This window comes from Babylonia areolata, chromosome 14 (genome assembly GCF_041734735.1).
Source record: "Babylonia areolata isolate BAREFJ2019XMU chromosome 14, ASM4173473v1, whole genome shotgun sequence".
Taxonomy (NCBI): domain Eukaryota; kingdom Metazoa; phylum Mollusca; class Gastropoda; order Neogastropoda; family Buccinidae; genus Babylonia; species Babylonia areolata.
Window position 1 is genome coordinate 27871537 of NC_134889.1, and position 20935 is coordinate 27892471.

Below are 20935 nucleotides of genomic sequence, written 5' to 3' on the forward strand. Positions count from 1 at the left end.
AAAAAAAACCCATCAGACTGCTATAGACAAGACTGTCCAAACTGCCATACATAATTGTCCATGACTGCTGGAGACAAGACTGTCCAGGACTGCTGCAGAAAAAGATTTCCAGACTGCCAGACGAAATTGTCATGGCTGCCAGACAAAACTGTGCAGACGGCCATAGAGGAGACCTTTCAGATGTCGTTGACAAGATTTTACAGACTGCCATAAACAATGACTTTGCAGACAGCCATGGACAGACAGCCATGGACAAGGACTTTGCAGACAGCCATGGACAAGGATTTTGCAGACAGGCAGGGACAGACAGCCATGGACAAGGATTTTGCAGACAGGCATGGACAATGACTTTGCAGACAGCCATGGACAAGGATTTTGCAGACAGGCATGGACAGACAGCCATGGACAAGGATTTTGCAGACAGCCATGGACAAGGATTTTGCAGACAGCCATGGACAGACAGCCATGGACAAGGATTTTGCAGACAGGCATGGACAGCCATGGACAATGACTTTGCAGACAGCCATGGACAATGACTTTGCAGACAGCCATGGACAATGACTTTGCAGACAGCCATGGACAAGGATTTTGCAGACAGCCATGGACAAGGACTTTGCAGACAGCCATGGACAAGGATTTTGCAGACAGGCATGGACAGACAGCCATGGACAAGGATTTTGCAGACAGCCATGGACAAGGATTTTGCAGACAGCATGGACAGACAGCCATGGACAAGGATTTTGCAGACAGGCATGGACAATGACTTTGCAGAAAGCCATGGACAATGACTTTGCAGACAGCCATGGACAAGGATTTTGCAGACAGCCATGGACAAGGACTTTGCAGACAGCCATGGACAAGGATTTTGCAGACAGGCATAGACAGACAGCCATGGACAAGGATTTTACAGACAGCCATGGACAAGGATTTTGCAGACAGGCATAGACAGACAGCCATGGACAAGGATTTTGCAGACAGCCATGGACAAGGATTTTGCAGACAGGCATAGACAGACAGCCATGGACAAGGATTTTGCAGACAGCCATGGACAAGGACTTTGCAGACAGCCATGGACAAGGACAGCCATGGACAAGGATTTTGCAGACAGCCATGGACAATGACTTTGCAGACAGCCATGGACAGACAGTCATGGACAAGGATTTTGCAGACAGCCATGGACAAGGATTTTGCAGACAGCCATGGACAAGGATTTTGCAGACAGCCATGGACAGACAGCCATGGACAATGACTTTGCATCTGGTGTGCTGTACAGTGCTGATGTTTCAGGGGATGTCAGTCACAGCACAGCTGCCAGGATCAGCTGTTGTCAGGACCCCGTGAAAAGGAGGGAGGGAGGGAGCTGCTCTTCTCTCGTCAGGCCGGCGTCATCACTGCTGACCAGAGGGCCTGAAACACAACGGTGGGCGCGTTTACGTGACCCCACTTCATTTGCATGCGACCTCAGAATCCTTTGTTCGGGAGAGAATGGGGGTGGGGTCGAGGGGGGTGAGGGGGTAGGGGGAACTGACATTCAGATCCGTCTCGTCTCCTTGCAGTTCACATTTATAATCTGTCATCCTTGTGGATCACACTGACTTTGTAAGCAGAGTTTCTGATAACACTTTAATGTGTCCCTGTGTGTGTGTGTGTGTGTGTGTGTGTGTGTGTGTGTGTGTGTGTGTGGTTGTGTGTTGGGAGAAGGGGTATGCAAAATTAATTTTATTTAATCCTTTGAATAATGACTAATGAATGATATAACTTATGTGAAGTGATCCTATCAGTGTTCAGGTACATTCCTTGAAGTTGTTCATATTGTGTAATGCTTCACTGGTTTCTGATATTAAGTGTTTTTGTAATTTTGATGACCTTATGTGGAACTGGATTGCATGTGTTTTTTTCTTGAGAAATATAACCTTCACTGCAGGTGTGGGGGGTGGGGGGGGAGTGGCCCTGATGCTTTCAAAATGGAAAGAACACGGTTCATGTTCATCAAGCAGGCTCCTGGAACCTTCTAAAACTCTTTAGAAAGAACACATAAGAGTGAAAATACTAAAGTCGCTTCTGCCCCCCTCCACCCCTTCCCACCCCCCACCCCCACACATGCACAGAACTACACATGCACACACACACAAGACCATATCTATTTATTTCGTTCCAAGATCTGTTTGAGAAAAAATTTTGAAAAAAAAAAGAAAAAAAGGAAGAACAAGAATGTAATTATCAACATCAATAACTATCAAACACACACACACACACGAGGCAATACTCACTTAGCCCACTCCACGTTGAGGATCAGATGATCGTAGCCAAAACCAGAGACACCAGCGATGGCACGTGACGCGTCCTCCCTCCGGTGGAAATTGATGAAGGCAAAACCCTGCAGAGAAGACCTTGTACGATGAAATTAACACTTATAGGTAAAAATTCAGCTTACATCACAGATTGATATAAGTTTACAGTTGGGCCAACAACAAAGTGAGAGCTGTATTGTCAATGGTTTCTCCATAGCAAAGGGAAATCATTTACAATTTAGTCTTTTGTGAAGGACTATGACTCTCAAACTAGGAGACAAATTGCACTGGCTCTTTGTGCTGCAGCTTTGGGGCCTAGTTGGCCTTCGGGAACCATCCTAACGCCGACCGTCCTAAGACCCTCTTGGCCGAGAGAGTGGGGATGTAACTCAGGCAAGAAACTCTCCACTAAAATCAAATTCTAGCCCAAACAGTCGGGACAGCAGTTACCTCGCCTGCTGTTCTGATGGTCATAGCTGAACATGACTGACTGTCATATAAGAAATAAAAAAAAAGAAAGCAATCATCCTGAGGCGTGGTTAAAAAAAAAGATGAATCTTTGGAGAAAAGGATGGATGGAGAGGAAAGGACAAACAGTTCTGTTCAGGGTAAGAATGACAGGTGCAGCAGCTGCAAGAGTTAGAGCACAGCGCTGGACTTTCCTAGGGTCCTGGGCTCAGATCCTGGCTTCACTCAGTGGGTTAAGGATGGAGATTTTCCCATTCTCCCAGACCAACTGATATGTGCAGACCTGCTCATGCCTGAGCCCCTTTTGTGCATCTGTACGTGTCGAACATCAAAAACGCATGCTAAAGATCCTGCAGTCCATGTCAGTGTTCGATGGAAGATGGAAATATGTTCAACACACAAGTGAACATGTATCTGTATTACTCTTTTTGTCACAACAGATTTCTCTGTGTGAAATTCAGGCTGCTCTCCCAAGGGAGAGCACGTTGCTACACTCACAGCGCCACCTTTTTTTTTTTTTTGTATTTTCTCCTGCCTGCAATTTTATTTGTTTTCCTATCAGTTGCAACCTGAGAATGAGAAATAAATAAAGATTAAGCATGTCTTGATGTCTACTTAATTGTGCAAGCAGCTGTTTCTTTTGCAGCACTTACAGCTTAGTTAAACATCGTGTAGGAGGAAGGTGGCAGAATGGTTAAGACGCTCAGCTGCCAATACAGAGAGTCCGTGAGGGTGTGGGTTCGAATCCCGCTCTCGCCCTTTCTCCTAAGTTTGACTGGAAAATCAAACTGAGCGTCTAGTCTTTCAGATGAGACGATAAACTGAGGTCCCGTGTGCAGCACGCACTTGGTGCACTGAAAAAGAACCCATGGCAACGAGAGTGTTGTCCTCTGGCGAAATTACGTAAAATGAAATCCACTTTCATAGGTACACAAATATGTAAGCATGCACTCAAGGCCTGACTAAGCGCGTTGGGTTATGCTGCTGGTCAGGCATCTGCTCAACAGATGTGGTGTAGCGTGTATGGATTTGTCCGAACGCAGTGACGCCTCCTTGAGAAAGTGAAACTGAAACTGAAACTAAACATCGCGTTCATGTTTAACTCCAACGTACACATGCGTGTAAGGGGGATAGGAGAAGTAAATGGAGAGGACTACAAACAAAAACAACAACAAAAAAACAAAAAATTACCGTTGATTCTGTGTATTTTGTGTGATGTGGTGTGCTGTGATATACAGTGAGTGTGCATGTGCATGCATGCATCCACTTGTATGTTCATAATGCAACCAGGTGTTTACATTGCATATGTGCACGTCATTTTCAGTTATCATTATAAATGGAAAAAAAAAAACAAGCCAAAAACACTTTAAAAATAAAACACAAAAAAAAACACACACAAAAAAGCTGCTGTCCAGGGTTTCTCTTTCAAGACTGCATTCACATCCTTTAGAAAAAAAAAAAAAGAAAAAAAAAAAAGGACATTTGTTGAGCGCTTTCCTCCCTTAAAGAGAATTCAAAGAGCCTTACAATAAACATCAAACACACACACGCACGCGCAATAACTCACAAAAGAAAGAAGAAGAAAAATAATGATTGAGCACACAATAATATAAAACAGATTCAGAGACTATGCGTGTTACATAATTACACACACGCACACACACAACGAGAGAGAGAGTGAGTTTGCATGGCTTATAACTGAAAAGGTATGGAAGGTCCATGGATAGGCGTTTTCAAAAAGATGTGTTTTCAAAAAATCTTAAAACAATCCTCTTCAAGCAGCCTCCACACAATCAAAGCACTTCATCCCTTATCTCTATTCTATGGGTCAACAAAGGTTTCTTCCATGTGTGTGTTTTTGTGTGCGTGTGTGCATGCGTGTGTGTATGCAAGCCTGTGCTCGACTGATATGCTATTGCAAAGCACTATGAGAGGTTTGAAAGCACAACATAAATGTCACCATCGGTATTAGGTACATATGTATGTTAAAATGTATGTATGCATTTTATGTGCGTGTGTGTGTGTGTGTGTGTTTAGTTTGTTAGTCACATTTTGGTGTGTATACGTAACACTGATGTAATGTGTTATGTAAACGAAAGTGTTTTTGTAAAGCACCCAGAGCAGATTTCTGGATAGTGTGCTATAAGTATCCATTATTATCATTACTGTTATCATCATTATCATTTTTATCATTATCACCTTGCTCTGCCCGGTGACCTTGTCCTTGGCCAGGTAGATGCGGGAGATGGGGCCGAAAGGGCGGAACAGCTCCTGCAGGTCCGACTCCCGTGTGTCTTCTGACAGGTTCGTCACACGGATTGTGGCTGCCTCGTCTGTGAGAGAAAGGCAAGGGGTAGAAAGAGAGACAGAGAGAGGGGGAGAAAGAGAGAAAGCAGGGGGGAGAAAGAGAGAGAGAGAGTGGGGGTTGGGGTGCAGGAGAAAGACAGAGTGTGGGGGGAAGAGAGGGAGAAGGGGAAAGAGAGAGGGAGGGAGAGGGAGGGGGAGAAAGAGAAAGAGAAAGTGGGGGGAGGGAGGGGCAGAAAGACAGAGAGAGGGAGAGAGAAAGAAAGATCGGTGGGAATGGGGAGAGAGAGAGACACAGAGAGAGAGAGAAGATCAATGCACTGAGTTTCTGTTTCAAGGAGGTATACAAAGCATGCAGGAATGATCCAGTAAATGTACAATACATTTGTCAAAAAAACCAACAAAAAAAACAACAACAAAAAACGAAAGGAAAAGAAAAAAGAAAAAAGTATGGAAAGAAAATTAAAGAAAAGCAGATCAACATGAAAGGTGGTAGATAAAGACTCACAGGTAACTAATGGACATGACCAATGTGGGAATAAACATAAACACACCAAAAACATATGTATATGAATACACCTGCACTTGTTTACCTTCAATATTATGTTGTAGAAACTATTATCTTTCAATCTCTCTCCCTCTCTCTCTCTCTCTTTGTGTGTCTCTCTCTATGTATATGTATTTTGACAGAAAATCCAGAGATTACAAAAGTTATCATTTTAAGTTTCGCTCTTTCTAAAAAAACAACAACAACCCATCTTCGTGAATTTTGGAAAAACTGAAAGCAAAAAACAAAAAAAAAAAGTTTGCTGGAAAATGTGGGTGAAAATGCCCAGTTAACTACCTTTTCTTTGTGACATCATGGACTCTCTTCTGCCTCTTTTTGAACATAGTACTGCGAAACTGGGTTTGCTGCATGGGCGAGTTAGTATACTTGGCGTTAAGAAATCTTCTAAGTCTAGATCATTGCCATAGAGACTTTTTTTTTTTTTTTAATTTTTCTTCTTTTTTTTTAAGCTTTTTTTTATTTTCCCATTTTTGTAACACATGGACAATTGACATGACGACATAAATGAATAAATACATATATTGGGAAAAGAGAAAAGACAAATCTGACAAAAACATAGTAACAATAGGGAAATAAAACAAAAACAAACAACAACATTAAAAAAACCCACAAAAAACCCCCCAAAAACACCACATATAATTGATATACACATATAACATTCTAAGTAAAAACAACTGAGAATGTTTGAATTAGTCTTCAGAAAAAAAAAAAAGAAAGAAAAAAGTAACAGATATCCACATCCCTACACATCAACTTGCACCATTTTTTCAACATCTAACTTAGTTGTATTATATTTCCATACATGGTTTGAAATATTGTTTTTATATGTTGTTTCTAATTAAAGGTAAGTATCTGCCATACAGACTTACCTTTCCTTTGCGACATCATGGACTCCCCCCGCCCCTTGCCCCCGCCGTCTCTCAGGCTGGGAGGCACGTACTTGCCGCCTGCTGTCTTGGGACCGGGCCCCCCAGACCTCCCGCCCCCGCCCCCCTCTCCGCCCGCTGGAGCCTCCTCTGCTGCCTTTCTTGGCTCTTCTGACAGCTTCTCCTGCAGACACATTTATTTTCTTTCCGTTACATGATTAACATCGACTTGCTGATGATTCTGTCGTGGTTTATGCATGCTGGGTGTTTTCATGTCTCCATCACCCACTGAACACTGACAAAGGTATTTGATCTTTTGCGTGTGTGTACACACGAAGGGGGTTCAGGCACTAGCAGGTCTGCACATATGCTGACCTGGGAGATTGGAAAAATCTCCACCCTTTACCCACCAGGCGCCGTTACCGAGATTCGAACCCCGGACCCTCAGATTGAAAGTGCAACACTTAAACCACTCAGCTGTTGTGCCCGTCAAAAATGGACATTGATGATATGAAGGTGAGTGAGTATAACATAAACCCTTTCACTGGGGAAAAAAAAAAGTTGTTTTCTAATTGATTTTTTTTTTTTTTTTTTTTTTTTAAAGAGTTATTTATTAATATATATCAATTTTCACACCAACAAAACTTGTTGTACATTACAACACTCAGGTAAGCGTCAACGTCCAGGATGAAATAAACTTCATTAAACAATGTTACACATCCGCTGATCCCGATCAAATGTGCGTGTGTGTATATATATATATATAGTGTGTGTATGCATCTGTGTGACTTGACTTCATTTATTGTCATAAAATCCGGAAGGATTAATAGACACAACAAAGAACAGAGGGAACAAAGAAATAAATGGTCATCTAATACGCATGCACTGAAATACATAGTTGGCGAGTGTTTTTTGACAGTCACTGCAGGTGAATGTGTGTGTGTGTGCGTGTGTGTGTGCGCGCGCGCTTGTGTAAATCAATGATTATGGCAGATTTTTCTTTTCTGAACAACTGATTACAGTATACAGCATCGGAAATCCAACAACAACAACAACAAAATACTGCTTGCACTGGTACATGTAACCAAGTTTTTCAGTTTATTTGTGACCTACCAGTGTATCATCATACTGAAACAGGGTGTGTGGAAACCTACCTGCAAACCACAAGCTCAATCAGAACAAAAGGAAAACTTAGCATAAAAAAAAGCTGTGAGAAATTCTGCAAATGACATCAAAGTCCAAAATATACCGGAGATAACACACTCATAACATGTATACAATTATCATACTCAAGTTCAGAGGTGGACAAAAAAAATGTCCAGTTCACACAGCCTGGTTACAGTGCCAGCCTTCTAGCAGAGATGCCCACCCCTTTGAAACTCCTTTTTGGGAACGCCAAGCAGAATTCGACGAAAGTAGAGTGTACTGTGTCGCCTAAGGATATTGGTGCGGGCAAAGAAGACAGAGGTCTGCAGCTGTATTGTGGGGGAGGTCTGTGGACCACAGCTGTGCTGATAAATGTAGCGCAAAGAAAAGAGAATCGACAGACAGGCAGAAAATACGAAAAAAAAACTTAGCCGTATGAAGAGCACAGGAACAGGAGTCATGATGGCTGCCGGAAAAAGAGGGCGCTAGCCAGCGGGACAAAGGGGAGGTTACCTACTTCCGGAAGGTTATCGGCCGTAGTTTCGTCTTCTCCGCATAGGCAGATAGTAGTTTGCACAGGACAGGAACGTCAGACCCCTGCCGGAGTCTGCACTAGTTGGGTATGTGTAATTAAAACTCCTTTTTAGGAAGTTTCAAAATATCTGGGGGACATTTTGAATTTTTTTTAGGAACTCTCAAACCCTCAGTTTGATCGGCATACACTATATTATGTATCCAAGAAAATAATCACGTTCTTTTCAGTCTTCTGTTGAGGCAAACCCATCAGCAGGTAAGTCTGCTCAACATGGGTTCAGTGCGCACACAACTGCCCTGACTCGGCTTCGTCACCTGAGACTAGCAATGTGACTCACCACCCCAACACATGACTGGCAGTATGACTCACCACCCCAACACATAACTAGCAGCGTGACTCACTACCCCAACAGATGACTAGTGGAATGACTCACTACCCCAACACATGACTAGTGGAGTGACTCACCACCCCAACACATGACTAGTGGAATGACTCACCACCCCAACACATGACTAGCAGTGTGACTCACCACCCCAACAGATGACTAGTGGAATGACTCACTACCCCAACACATGACCAGTGGAGTGACTCACCACCCCAACACATGACTAGCAGTGCGACTCACTACCCCAACACATGACTAGCAGTGTGACTCACCACCCCAACACATGACTAGCAGTGTGACTCACCACCCCAACACATGACTAGCAGTGTGACTCACTACCCCAACACATGACTAGCAGTGTGACTCACCACCCCAACACATGACTAGCAGTGTGACTCACTACCCCAACACATGACTAGCAGTGCGACTCACCGCCCCAACACATGACTAGCAGTGCGACTCACCGCCCCAACACATGATTAGCAGTGCGACTCACTACCCCAACACATGACTAGCAGTGTGACTCACCACCCCAACACATGACTAGTGGAGTGACTCACCACCCAAACAGATGACTAGCAGTGTGACTCACTACCCACACACATGACTAGCAGTGTGACTCACCAACCCAACACATGACTAGTGGAGTGACTCACCACCCCAACACATGACTAGCAGTGTGACTCACCACCCCAACACATGACTAGCAGTGCGACTCACTACCCCAACACATGACTAGTGGAGTGACTCACCACCCAAACACATGACTAGCAGTGCTACTCACTACCCAAACACATGACTAGGAATATGACTCACTACCACAACACAGGACTAGCTGTATGACTCACTACTCAAACATGACTAGCAGTGGACTCACTACCCTAACACATAACTAGGAATGTGACTCACTACCCCAACAAATGACTTGACATACGTCTCACCACCCCGACACAGGACTAGCAGTGTGACTCACCGCCCCAACACATGATTAGCAGTGCGACTCACTACCCCAACGCATGACTAGTGGAGTGACTCACCACCCCAACACATGACTAGCAGTGTGACTCACCGCCCCAACACATGACTAGCAGTGCGACTCACCTCCCCAACACATGACTAGCAGTGTGACTCACTACCCCAACACATGACTAGCAGTGCGACTCACTACCCCAACACATGACTAGCAGTGCGACTCACAGCCCCAACACAAGCTCATTACACCATGCATCTCACAAAACTTCCAAGCGAAATAAGAACAAGCAAGCAGCAGGTGGCTGACCCGAGGCAGCCAAAAAATGAACTTGTCAGAACAAATTCTGACATTTGGCGCAACACTGAAACAAAACCGCAACCAGCTGGGGGGGGTGGCAAGACAGCTGGCATCATAGTGGATGCGAACCACGTCGCCCTGTGAAGTGAACTCACCTGCAGCGGAGCCAGGGTGTCCTTGTAAGGGCACTTGGTGGTCCAGTGGTCCCCTTTGCAGATGCGGCACTGCACGATCTTCTGGTTCTTCAGCTTGCTCAGCGGGTCATCATCATCATCCGGCTGCTTTTGCTGTTGCACAGAATGATATATATATATGATATGATATGATATATATATGATATGATATATGATGTGATACGATATGGATACTTACACAGCGTCTACCCTAGGTTGGAGACCAAGCTCTAAGCGCTTTACAAACAAGGGGTCATTTGCCCTACTGGCTGCCTAGCTGGGTAGAGCCGACTTACGGCTGCCAGTGGGCGCTCATCATTTGTTTCCTGCGTCATTCAGATTTCAGGCACACGCACATACACACTCAGACAGACATGTAACATTTTTGATACATGTATGACTGTTTTGTTTATTCACCCCGCCATGTAGGCAGACATACTCCATTTTCAGGGGTGTGCATGCTGGGTATGTTCTTGTTTCCATAACCCAAAGAAAACTGACAGAGATTTCAGGATCCTTAACTAGCATATTTGATCTACTGCGTGCGTATACATATGAAGGGGGTTCAGGCACTAGCAGGTCTGCACATGCTGACCTGGGAGATTGGAAAAATTTCCACCCTTTACCCACCAGGCGCCATTACCGAGATTCAAACCCACGCGGACCCTCAGATTAAAAGTCCAACACTTTAATCACTCAGTTACTGCGCCCATCAAACAGAACAACAGACACCCACTGTACTGATAGAACTAGTATCACTATGCCATGGCCAGCACTATTAACTGTCACGATTACCCAAAACTGAAAACTGCCAACCATCACACGGGTGGCAGTGACTAATTTTTGTTTTGTTTTTGTAATACTGAAAAAGTTTATGGGCCAGGGTCTAGCTGCAGCTAAATACTGGAACAAAGTACAATAGAGGGGGAGATGGAATCACTAGTAATGCCGATATGGACAATATGGAAATCAGCAAAACATGGAAACCTGTGTAATACACTTATACAGTAATACTCACACAATCACTGACAAGAAAAAACAACAGCAAACAAACAATCACAAAAAGTAGAAAACATAGACTCACTTTGTTTTCACAAGTGAGTCAAAAATCAATGAATATAGGTATTCACAACAACCAAAAAACAAAAACAAAAAAACCCCAAAAAACAAACAACTTCATTGTTCTTGTCTCTCTTTTTCCCCAGAGAATATAAAACATTCAGGCGGTAAACACTCAGTTCCCTGCAAGCCCCCACCCCAAATTTCAACACCTTCCATTGGCCCAAGTGTAGTTTCCACAGATGGGAAGTGACTAATTTTTAAAATACTGGAAAGCTTGTGGCTGGGGTCTGGGTTGTACAAGTGATCTTAGCAGCACTCTGTTTTCCTTTCGGAATTTCCCTAAGTCAATGGAGTAAGTTTGTTTTCCATGAAGAATTTCCCTACGTCTGTGGATCAAAGCATGATGTATGATGAAGCTTAATTTCAGAATTTCTCTATGTCTATGGGATAAGTGTAGACTTTCGAAACTTCTTACTGCTAAGCAAACAAAGCGCTGCTAAAACCGCTTCTGCAACTCAACCGTATGGCTGTATAATGGATGCAAATGTCTTCCTACCAAAACTAACAAATATTAAAAAATTCTAAAAGCAGAAACGCCCAAAAGGAAATCTGCATAATTATATGCAGACATACTCCCACCCACAAGTTCCTCTCCTAAGACAAGAATACATTTACCTCATTACTACTGACAAACTGCATAAAGATCTCTTCAGAAATAACTGTGTTGGCTGGGTTGGGACCGGGAGGGTCTCGCTCTGCAGCACCAAACTTTTTCCAAGTCTGCAAAACAAACATGTGCATGTCATAATTTTATACAAAAACTTAGCATACTTATACTCTATTATACTTTGTTTCATGTCTGACAGACCCAGGAAGCTGAATTAATTCTATTTGCATGAACGTTGCATATGTATCATTTGTAATATATGTGGAGGGTTTATGAGTAGTCCTCATATATTTAGTATTTTTAAGGGAATGGTTTGAGTGGGATGGGATAAGTTAAGATAAAAAAAACCCACACCAAGCATCACAAAACCTACCAAAAGTATACATTTTCTGAATTAAATGTTGTGTTCAAGATACGATATGTAGAAATCAAGTTTGGCAATGCCTGGAAATGTGTGCAAAACTAGTGTTGGTGTGTGATTTTAAACTTGTCTGGTAACGGAGGAAATATGAGAGACACTGGGAAACATGCACACACACATACACAAACAATGTTTTTTTTTTTGTTTTTGTTTTTTTATTTGGTGGTTTTGGGGGTGGTTGTTTTTTTACAATTTTTTAATTCCACATCTCTCACCCATCCATTTCACAAATCTTACATTCATTCATCAACATCTTTCTGCTGTGGTTGTTATACAGGGCTACCTGGAAATCGACAGGAAAAGAGAAATGAAAAGTGACATGGAAGCATGCAATGTTGGCAATGACATGATATTGTAAACACACACGATGTTACAACTTACACACAAGAGCACATAAACAAACTCGCTATCATTAGTATCAACCAAATGTTAAAATACAATACAACAAAATGCAATTTTGCAATACATCTAACATTGTTGTAATACTTTACACACAAGCCAAAGGCTTCTCATCCTTACCATGAAACACCACAGCTGCTTTCTGTGAACTCACCTTTCTCTGGGCTATGGATTTGGACACTTTCAGAGTCTTTGTCTGATACGTCTTGACTGTCTGCAAATCAAAAGTGCTTGATTCATTCATCTCTAATTTGAGAAGAGGTATTATGACATGGAGTAGAAGACTGCAGTTTTAATGCAAGTAAGAGTTTTCTATTTTCACTCTTCTATTGGGCAGCCTTGACATGCATTTTCCAAACCAGAACCTGTCACAATCATTTTGTTTGATGATAAACACAAATGTCTGTGATGTGCTCAGTTTATTCAAATGTGAAACCAAACTGACTAGAACTGTTGAGGATTAAATGACAGTCACAACGACAACTAAACACTCAAAAGGACTTCAGAGAACACTCCATGATCTGTTTCTAGACATTTTTCCCTGGTACAAAACTGATCAATTCAAGTTTCAGTGCACAAATCCACACACACACACACACACACCCACACCCAAAACCCCCAAAAAACAACAAAAAAACAATAGCAAGAAGAACTTAACAACCAATGAAATCACTCTTTCACACAAACACACACACAAACACACAAATTCACACACGCTCTCGTACACAAAATGAGATGGTAAGTTAGGTAACAACAGAATAAGAGTACACAAAAACATACTTTTAATCATGACACTGACATCTTTCTCTGATCCACGGACAATAAGACAAGTAAAGAACATGACCATGGTGTGGCTAGAACCATGAAACAATCTGGATTTGAAACACTGTAAAAGCAACACTCCTCTAAGGCTGGGATGCATGGGGCTGAAAGAAAAGGCAACAATCAGTAACCTGTTCAAAACGTTCACAGACGCTCACCTTGACAATCTTTCCATCTTCATTGTACTTGTATTCTGTGATCTTTTTCATCCCCTTCTTTTCATCAAACTCCTCTGTGTTTGGCGGCAGGATGCCTGTCACGATTATTTGTCACACGTTGCACAAGAAAATTACCACAAATATCTCACATGATTATTATGGTAGTAATATGTTGCTGTTCAACAACACGCTGAATAACACAAATTTATGTACCAGACATGACATCAGTCACAGAATGAAGTCAAACAATAAAACAAATACCTGTCTTTATAAGACTTATTAGTCAGTCATATGTTGCAGTCTATTAGTATTACCACAGATACCTGTCATGATGTGCTATCTTTCACACATTATACTATGATGATATTACAAATTTATGTCATATTGGTCACATGTTGCATTCAAACAATAGCACAAATATCTTGTCATGGTCTCAGTCATGTAGCAGTCAAACAGTAACCCAAATACCTGTCAGCGTGTCACAGTATTACTAAATAATTAGTCACTTATACACTGATTAATTATCAAAACTGACGGTTCAGTGTATCAGTTCTGATTCAGATTGTAGTCCAACATTTTAACAAAAACACATGCTCTAATCAAAAAGAAACACAGATACCTGCCATGATATTTGTCAAGTTGCAGTTAAAAAATAACCCAAATATCTGTTAGTGTGTCATAGTATAATCATCAGTCATATACTGTAAGATTAACAAAACTGATGGCTCAGTGTATCAATTCATATTCAGACTGCAGTTCAACAATACCACAAACACCTGTTGCTGTATTATTCACAAGTCATCAAACAATAACAGAGATAGGACTGTCAAGCTATTACTTACATGGTTCAGTTAACAACATCAATACCTGTCATGATAGTAAATTATCAAACAAACAAACAAACAACAAACTATAAAAAAAAAAAAAAAAAAAAAAGACGACAAACACAACAACTTTGCAAATCTGACCCCAAACAGACCAATGTCCTGTGACCCTTGGTTTTAGTTTGTAACGTCTGTTGTTGTTTTTTGTTTGTTTTTTTGTCAGTAACTGCCAGATTTTAGGCCTAAGGTCACATTTTGTTCATTGCCTAAACGTTACAGACGATTGTCATCTGCAGAAGACGACTTTAGTCTGAAAGTGAAAGTCAACGTTCAAACCGAACATATGCTTATGATGAACGTTTCGAAGAACGAACCTACAAACTATAAACTTACCATCGTCTCCTTCGTCAACCTGTTCTGCCCAACTTTTCCCAGTGGCCCTGGAACAGAATAAAAAATAAAACAATTATACTTACAATGTCAGACACTCAATAAGTTTGCATTTCATGAAAACAGACACTTTCGCAGCTACTCACATGGTTATTTCTAGTATGGAATAAAGCGGATATGATGTCACATGTTATCTTTTTACTACGGGAAGTTCGAAGGGAAACAAACGTTGCCAAAGCCATATTGGCTTCCGTGTTTGTGTGCTTGAAGCGTGCATCCTGAAAACACTCATACTGCCCTTATCACTACAATGCACACACACACACACACACACACACACACACACAAAGAAAAAACGTTAAAAGCTTTTTTGAAAAAAGAAGTTAAGGAAAGAAGTGGGTAAATAACTTAGTATGGCTTGTGATCCATTTGACTCTTAGACAACGGTGAATGGTTCCAATATATTTGCATAGGAGCTTCCACTCGACACAAGGCCTGACTTGTGAAGTATTGTTGGGAAACTTTCTGTAATAGTAGGCGGTACAGAGCCAGTAATGACTTTGTGCATCAATATTGCTTTTTTTTTTTTTTTTGCATTCTCATTGAATGGAAGAATGTTGATTTGTAAATGGTAGCCTATATAGTGCATGGTCTGCAAACTGGATTTTAAGGAACCTGTGTTATGAAAAGACAAAAACAACTTAACGTTGTTGATAACAAATAAGCACTTGTGTCAGTGCTTTTCTACACTCAGTCCTCAACCATTCACCAGCCAGCGTGAATGTGATGAAAAACTGTGGACAGGAGCGAACAAGACAGCACACTGCAGAAGAAGAGATCCCCCAAAGATGCTGTATGGACATGGATTGACCCACAGACTTATAATTATAATTGGATTGACAAACAGACTTATAAATATTTATAAATCCGTGCAATCTGCCACACCTTCTCCGCCTAAACCTACATCCAGCACAGCTTGGTGAGCCCTTGCCTGGAGCCTTGATATGAAAAGGAAAAGAGGGCATTCAGGGAATACATACTGACCCTATACTCTTAAAGAAGTGCCAGTTATAATGGTTGATGTCAAGCTTGTGTTCAGTGTTTTCGGTTGTCTGATACTTGAGCCACCTCTCTCTCTAATACTCTGTGAAAACTGAGTGCTTGTATTGTATTGTTTTGTATTGTATTGTATTGTATTGTATTTGTTTGTTTATTTTCCTTTGTTTTGTCACAACAGATTTGTCTGAATGAAATTCAGTTCACGCAGCTCTCCCCAGCGAGAGTGTATCACCACAGTTTTTTTTAATGTCTGCAAGTGTATTCGTTTTACCATAAAAAAATTAATTTTTTCTAGAGAAGATTCCAAGGGACAATTCCTTGTCGCCTGCTGAGCTCTTTTTAGGTGTGCTAAGAGTGTGCTGCACATGGACCCCAATTCTGTTTATCGTCTCATCCAAAAGACTATATATTTGTATTTGTATTTCTATCACAACAGACCTCTCTGTGTGAAATTCGGGCTGCTCTCCCCACGGAGAGCGCGTCGCTACACTACAGCGCCACCACTTTTTTTTTGTATTTTTTCCTGTGTGCAGTTTTATTTGTTTTTCCTATCGCAGTGGATTTTTCTACAGAATTTTGCCAGGAACAACCCTTTTGTTGCCGTGGGTTCTTTTACGTGCGCTAAGTGCATGCTGCACACGGGAGCTCGGTTTATCGTCTCATATGAATGACTAGCGTCCAGAACACCACTCAAGGTCTAGTGGACGGGGAGAAAATATTGGCGGCTGAGCCGTGATTCTAACCAGCGCGCTCAGATTCTCTCACTTCCTAGGTGGACGCGTTACCTCTAGGCCATCACTCCACTATAGCACTCAGACCACCACTCAAGGTCTGGTGGAGAGGGGTGGGGTGGTGGGGTTGGGAGGGTTATCTTTCTTGCTTAACATTTAAAGCTATTGACACTATGTCTTTGACATTTGAGTTTATCATGATTTCCTCTTGTCATTCTCTGTTGTGCTTCTGGGAGTAGTTTTTACAGTGCATGGTTACAATTAATGAGAGGCAATGAGAAAATTGTGATACAAGATTTCAGTCACGACTGGTAAACTTCACTGGAATCAGAAAACTGATATACATAAGAAAGACTGGAATTCATCTACTCAAAAAAAAAAAAAAAAAAAAAAAAAATCTGTTAACAAAACACTCTCATCATATCAAACACAAACACAAACCAACCAAAAAAAAACAAACAAAAAAAACCATACACACACAAAAGCAACAACAAAAAGACCCAACCAACTTTTACATCATGTTTAGTCTAAGCACATGAAACAAGTAATTAATTGATCACAAATTTGAATGTTGGAAAGAATAATTCTTTTCTTTTTATTTTGTTTGCTTTTTTTTTTTTTTTTTTGGTTTTTGAAGTATATATGTGATCGATGAGTGTTGCAGACTTAGAAGTAATCCTTGTAGGTTTCAGGTGACTCCAAGGCATTTTGTTGGCTGATATGAAGAACAGGCAAACATCCAGTCTGTGTAAGTAACACTCAGAGTGAATTTAAAATCAATCTTTTGTTTATTTTGCCAACATATCTCCTCAGCTTTTTAAGTTAAAGCAATGTGAATAGAATAGAATAAAGAATAGAACATTTTATTGTCATAAAACCTTAAGATTTACAAGACACAATAAAACATAAACAGAAGTATATCATGTGTGTGTGAATGACTGTCTGTGAATGTGTGTGGTGTTCAGTACATAGATTATGTGGGTGGAGTGCAGACATATAGAGAGAGTAGAGTTGCATCACACAAGACTATGCATTATATAAATATGATTAACTCACTCAGTATGGCCAGTCCTCTCTTCTCCTCTACACAGACCCCTCGGATGTCCAGTGGGTGTCTCAATGATCCAACCTTTAGCTTCCATCGTCAGAATTGATTGTGGTATTCTTTGTCAACATTCACCTCTTCAGTGTAAGAGCCTTCCGCTTGTAATATTTTGATGGTGGTAATTGGGGAGAAACGCTGTTAACGTCGTCTCTTTCGCCGTTCGTATGGAGAGAGTTAATAACTATAATTGTTATCATATTTCTTTGTAATGGTGCAAGTGTGTGAAGCCAAGCGTGAAGTCTTGTTGACTGCAACCAGTGACCTTGGAAGGAGCTATTTATCATTGTTGTTGTTGTTCATTCCTGTTTAAAGATAAAGCCATCTTGGTGTTGGTGGTCTAATCTTCCTAACTTTACCTGGGTCGTTCAATATCAATGGTGGCCAGATAAAAATTTTGCCATCTGTGGACGTTTCACAAGGATGACACACATATATGATATCAGTCACACACACACACACACACACACAGGGAAAGATGCAAACTTTTATGTTTTTCTCCCCAGCTACTCCATCCACACCGCACAAGACCCCCAACCCAGTGACCCACTCCCTCACCTCTCTTCACACCATCTGTATCCCTACCCCATGAAATAACTATCTCCATCTGTAGCTCCCGTCCAACAGACTTGTCTTCTTCTTCTGCGTTCGCGGGCTGCATCTCCCACGTTCACTTGTATAAACGTGAGTGAGCTTTTACGTGTTTGACCGTTTTTAACCTGCCATGTAGGCAGCCACACTCCACTTTCGGGGGTGTGCATATGCTGGGTATGTTCTTGTTTCCATAACACACTGAATGCTGACATGGATTCCAGGATCTTTAACATGCCTACTTGATCTTCTGCTTGCGTATACACACACGAAGGGGGTTCAGGCACTAAGCAGGTCTGCACATATGTTGACCTGGGAGATCGTAAAAATCCCCACCCTTTACCCACAAGGCGCTGTCACCATGATTCGAACCCGGGACCATCAGACTGAAAGTCCAACGCTTTAACCACTTGGCTATTGCGCCTGTCAACAACAGACTTAAAGATAGAATTTTTGTTTAAAAATCTATTTTAAATCTTAAAAAAAAAAGAAAAAAAAAGTCTCTCTTTCACCTCTAGCATTCCACTTCCTTTCCTCTCTTGCCATTCCTGGGCTTTTTGTTCCTACATGTTAGTGTGACTCGTGTGTCAGCTTGTGTCCACATTGACAATTTCCAGTCCACACCTGTATAAGTGATGCTTTTGGCATGATTCGTATAGTGGTAGATAGAAGTGAGTTGTGGGTCAAACAGGTTAACTCACTCAGTACGGCCAGTCCTCTCTTCTCCTCTACACAGACCCCTCAGATGTCCAGTGGGTGTCTGAATGACCCAACCTTTAGCTTCTGTCGTCAGAATTGTGGTATTCTTTGTCAACATTCACCTCTTCAGTATAAGAGCCTTCCGCTTGCAATATTTTGATGATGGTAATTGGGGTGAAACGCTGTTAACGTCGTCTCTTTCGCTGTTCGTATGGAAAGAGTTAAAAAAAAAAAAAAAATGTCTAAGGTGAACAGTTGTTATGATCTGGTATCAAGAAAACGGGCACTTGAGCCGAGCGGTTAAAAGAGTTGGGAGTTTCAGTCTGGGGGCCCTGGGTTTGAACCGGCTGCGTTCAGTGCTTAGGATGGAGAGTTTTCCAATCTCCCACGTTCAACAGATATGCTTTTAATTGTGCCTGAACCCTCTTTGTGTGTATGTGCATACAAAAGATTGATTACGTGTGTTTATATATATATATATATATATGATAGTCAGTCGTGTCCGACTATGACCATCAGAACAGCAGAGGAGGCAACTGCTGTTCCGACTATTTGGGCTAGAATTTGATTATAGTGGAGAGTGTCTTGCCCAAGTTACATCCCCACTCTCTCGGCCAAGAGGGTTTTAGGACAGTTGGCGTTGGGATGGTTCCCAAAGGCCAACTAGCCCACAAGGCTGCAGCACTAAGAGCCAGTGCAATTTTGCCTCCTAGTTTGAGAGTCATAGTCCACAAAAGACTAAGCTGTAAATAGTTTCCCATTGACTGGAGAAACCATTGATAATACAGCTCTCACTTTGCTGTTGGCCCAAATGTAAACTTAAATGTAAACTTATGTCAATCTGTGATATAAGCCGAGCGTTGGGCCTAGTATGTTTAAGATCCTGCATTTCATGTTGGTGTTCAGTGGTTTATTGTGTAACTGGAACATACCCACCATGCAAACTCAGTCCCCAAAAATGGAGGATGACTGCAGGGCAGGGCAAGAACGGTCATGCATGTAAAAGGCCACTGCATTGAAAGCAGGAAAAGAAGTTATCACAAGAAGAGGTAAGCATGCACCAGGTTGTATGCACACACAGAAAGAGACAGACAGAGAGAGACAGAGAGACAGACAGACAGGCACACAAACACACACACTCACACACACACACACAAAGACAAATATTGACACTCCAATGCAAAATAACCACAAACAAAACAGAACCTCCATGAACTCAAACCGGCAGCAGATAATATTCATAAACAGTTACAAGCGATATAATAATCTTCATTGTTTCCTGATTCGTAACAAGGACCAGTAAAATGCATCACAACGACCAACAAGTTTTTTTGAGATCTTCATGACAGGCACCACGATATAAATCAAAAATGTCCGAACAAATAAATGATCAATTAAATAATAATCAATGAGAATAGTAGCCACATCCCCCTACATGACACACATGCGTGTAGGCGTGCACCTTTAACATCCTCAACACATATATGTATACACATGCACATGAATCTGTGCATAAGAATGCACAGCCACTCATTGACATGATTTGGCCTGTGTGACAAAAAAAAAAGCTTTGTAATTACTTTATGTAAAGAACAGTAGCTGATAGTCCCTAAACTAAATGTGTGACGACAGCGTAGCTGAATCAAGAAAATGCCTAACAAAAATCACGGTATGACTATCATTGAAGTGAACCTTTCCAAACACTCTTCAGGGCAAGTTTGTGGAGATAACCAAACTATTACAAATCCTATGTATAGGTGGAAGACATTCCACATGATTGTGTACAGAATTATCAACTTTAAAACATTTCTTTAATTTTTATTTTATTTTATTTTTATAAATATTATAACTTGTATAAGTCTGCAATATTTTCTCATACACCATTGTTGGCAAGTCAAGAAACGCCACATGAAGATCAGCCCCATAGACTGAAACTACTGCACATTAGTGCAGTAATTCTTATTTCAAAATGTTCCACTTCAACATTTATGATTTTTTAATCAA

The 20935-nt window shown here is 41.5% G+C and overlaps 1 protein-coding gene across 1 annotated transcript; it reads right to left on the minus strand.

The window, feature by feature from the left end:
- Positions 1-1221: 1221 nt before the first annotated feature.
- LOC143289971 (eukaryotic translation initiation factor 3 subunit G-like) lies at positions 1222-14925 on the minus strand. The gene is made up of 10 exons (XM_076599252.1): positions 14896-14925; positions 14753-14799; positions 13536-13630; positions 12710-12769; positions 11744-11848; positions 9989-10120; positions 6501-6681; positions 4959-5092; positions 2271-2377; positions 1222-1407 (listed from the first exon to the last, which is right to left on the minus strand). Coding segments are annotated over exons 1-10 (882 nt in total). The 5' UTR covers positions 14898-14925; the 3' UTR covers positions 1222-1388.
- Positions 14926-20935: the final 6010 nt, after the last annotated feature.

Coding starts and splice junctions, on each gene's coding strand:
- LOC143289971 (XM_076599252.1), bottom strand. Junction 13,631..14,752: donor GGTTGACGAAGGAGACGATG/GTAAGTTTATAG, acceptor TAATCGTGACAG/GCATCCTGCCGCCAAACACA. Junction 11,849..12,709: donor AATCCATAGCCCAGAGAAAG/GTGAGTTCACAG, acceptor TTTGTTTTGCAG/ACTTGGAAAAAGTTTGGTGC.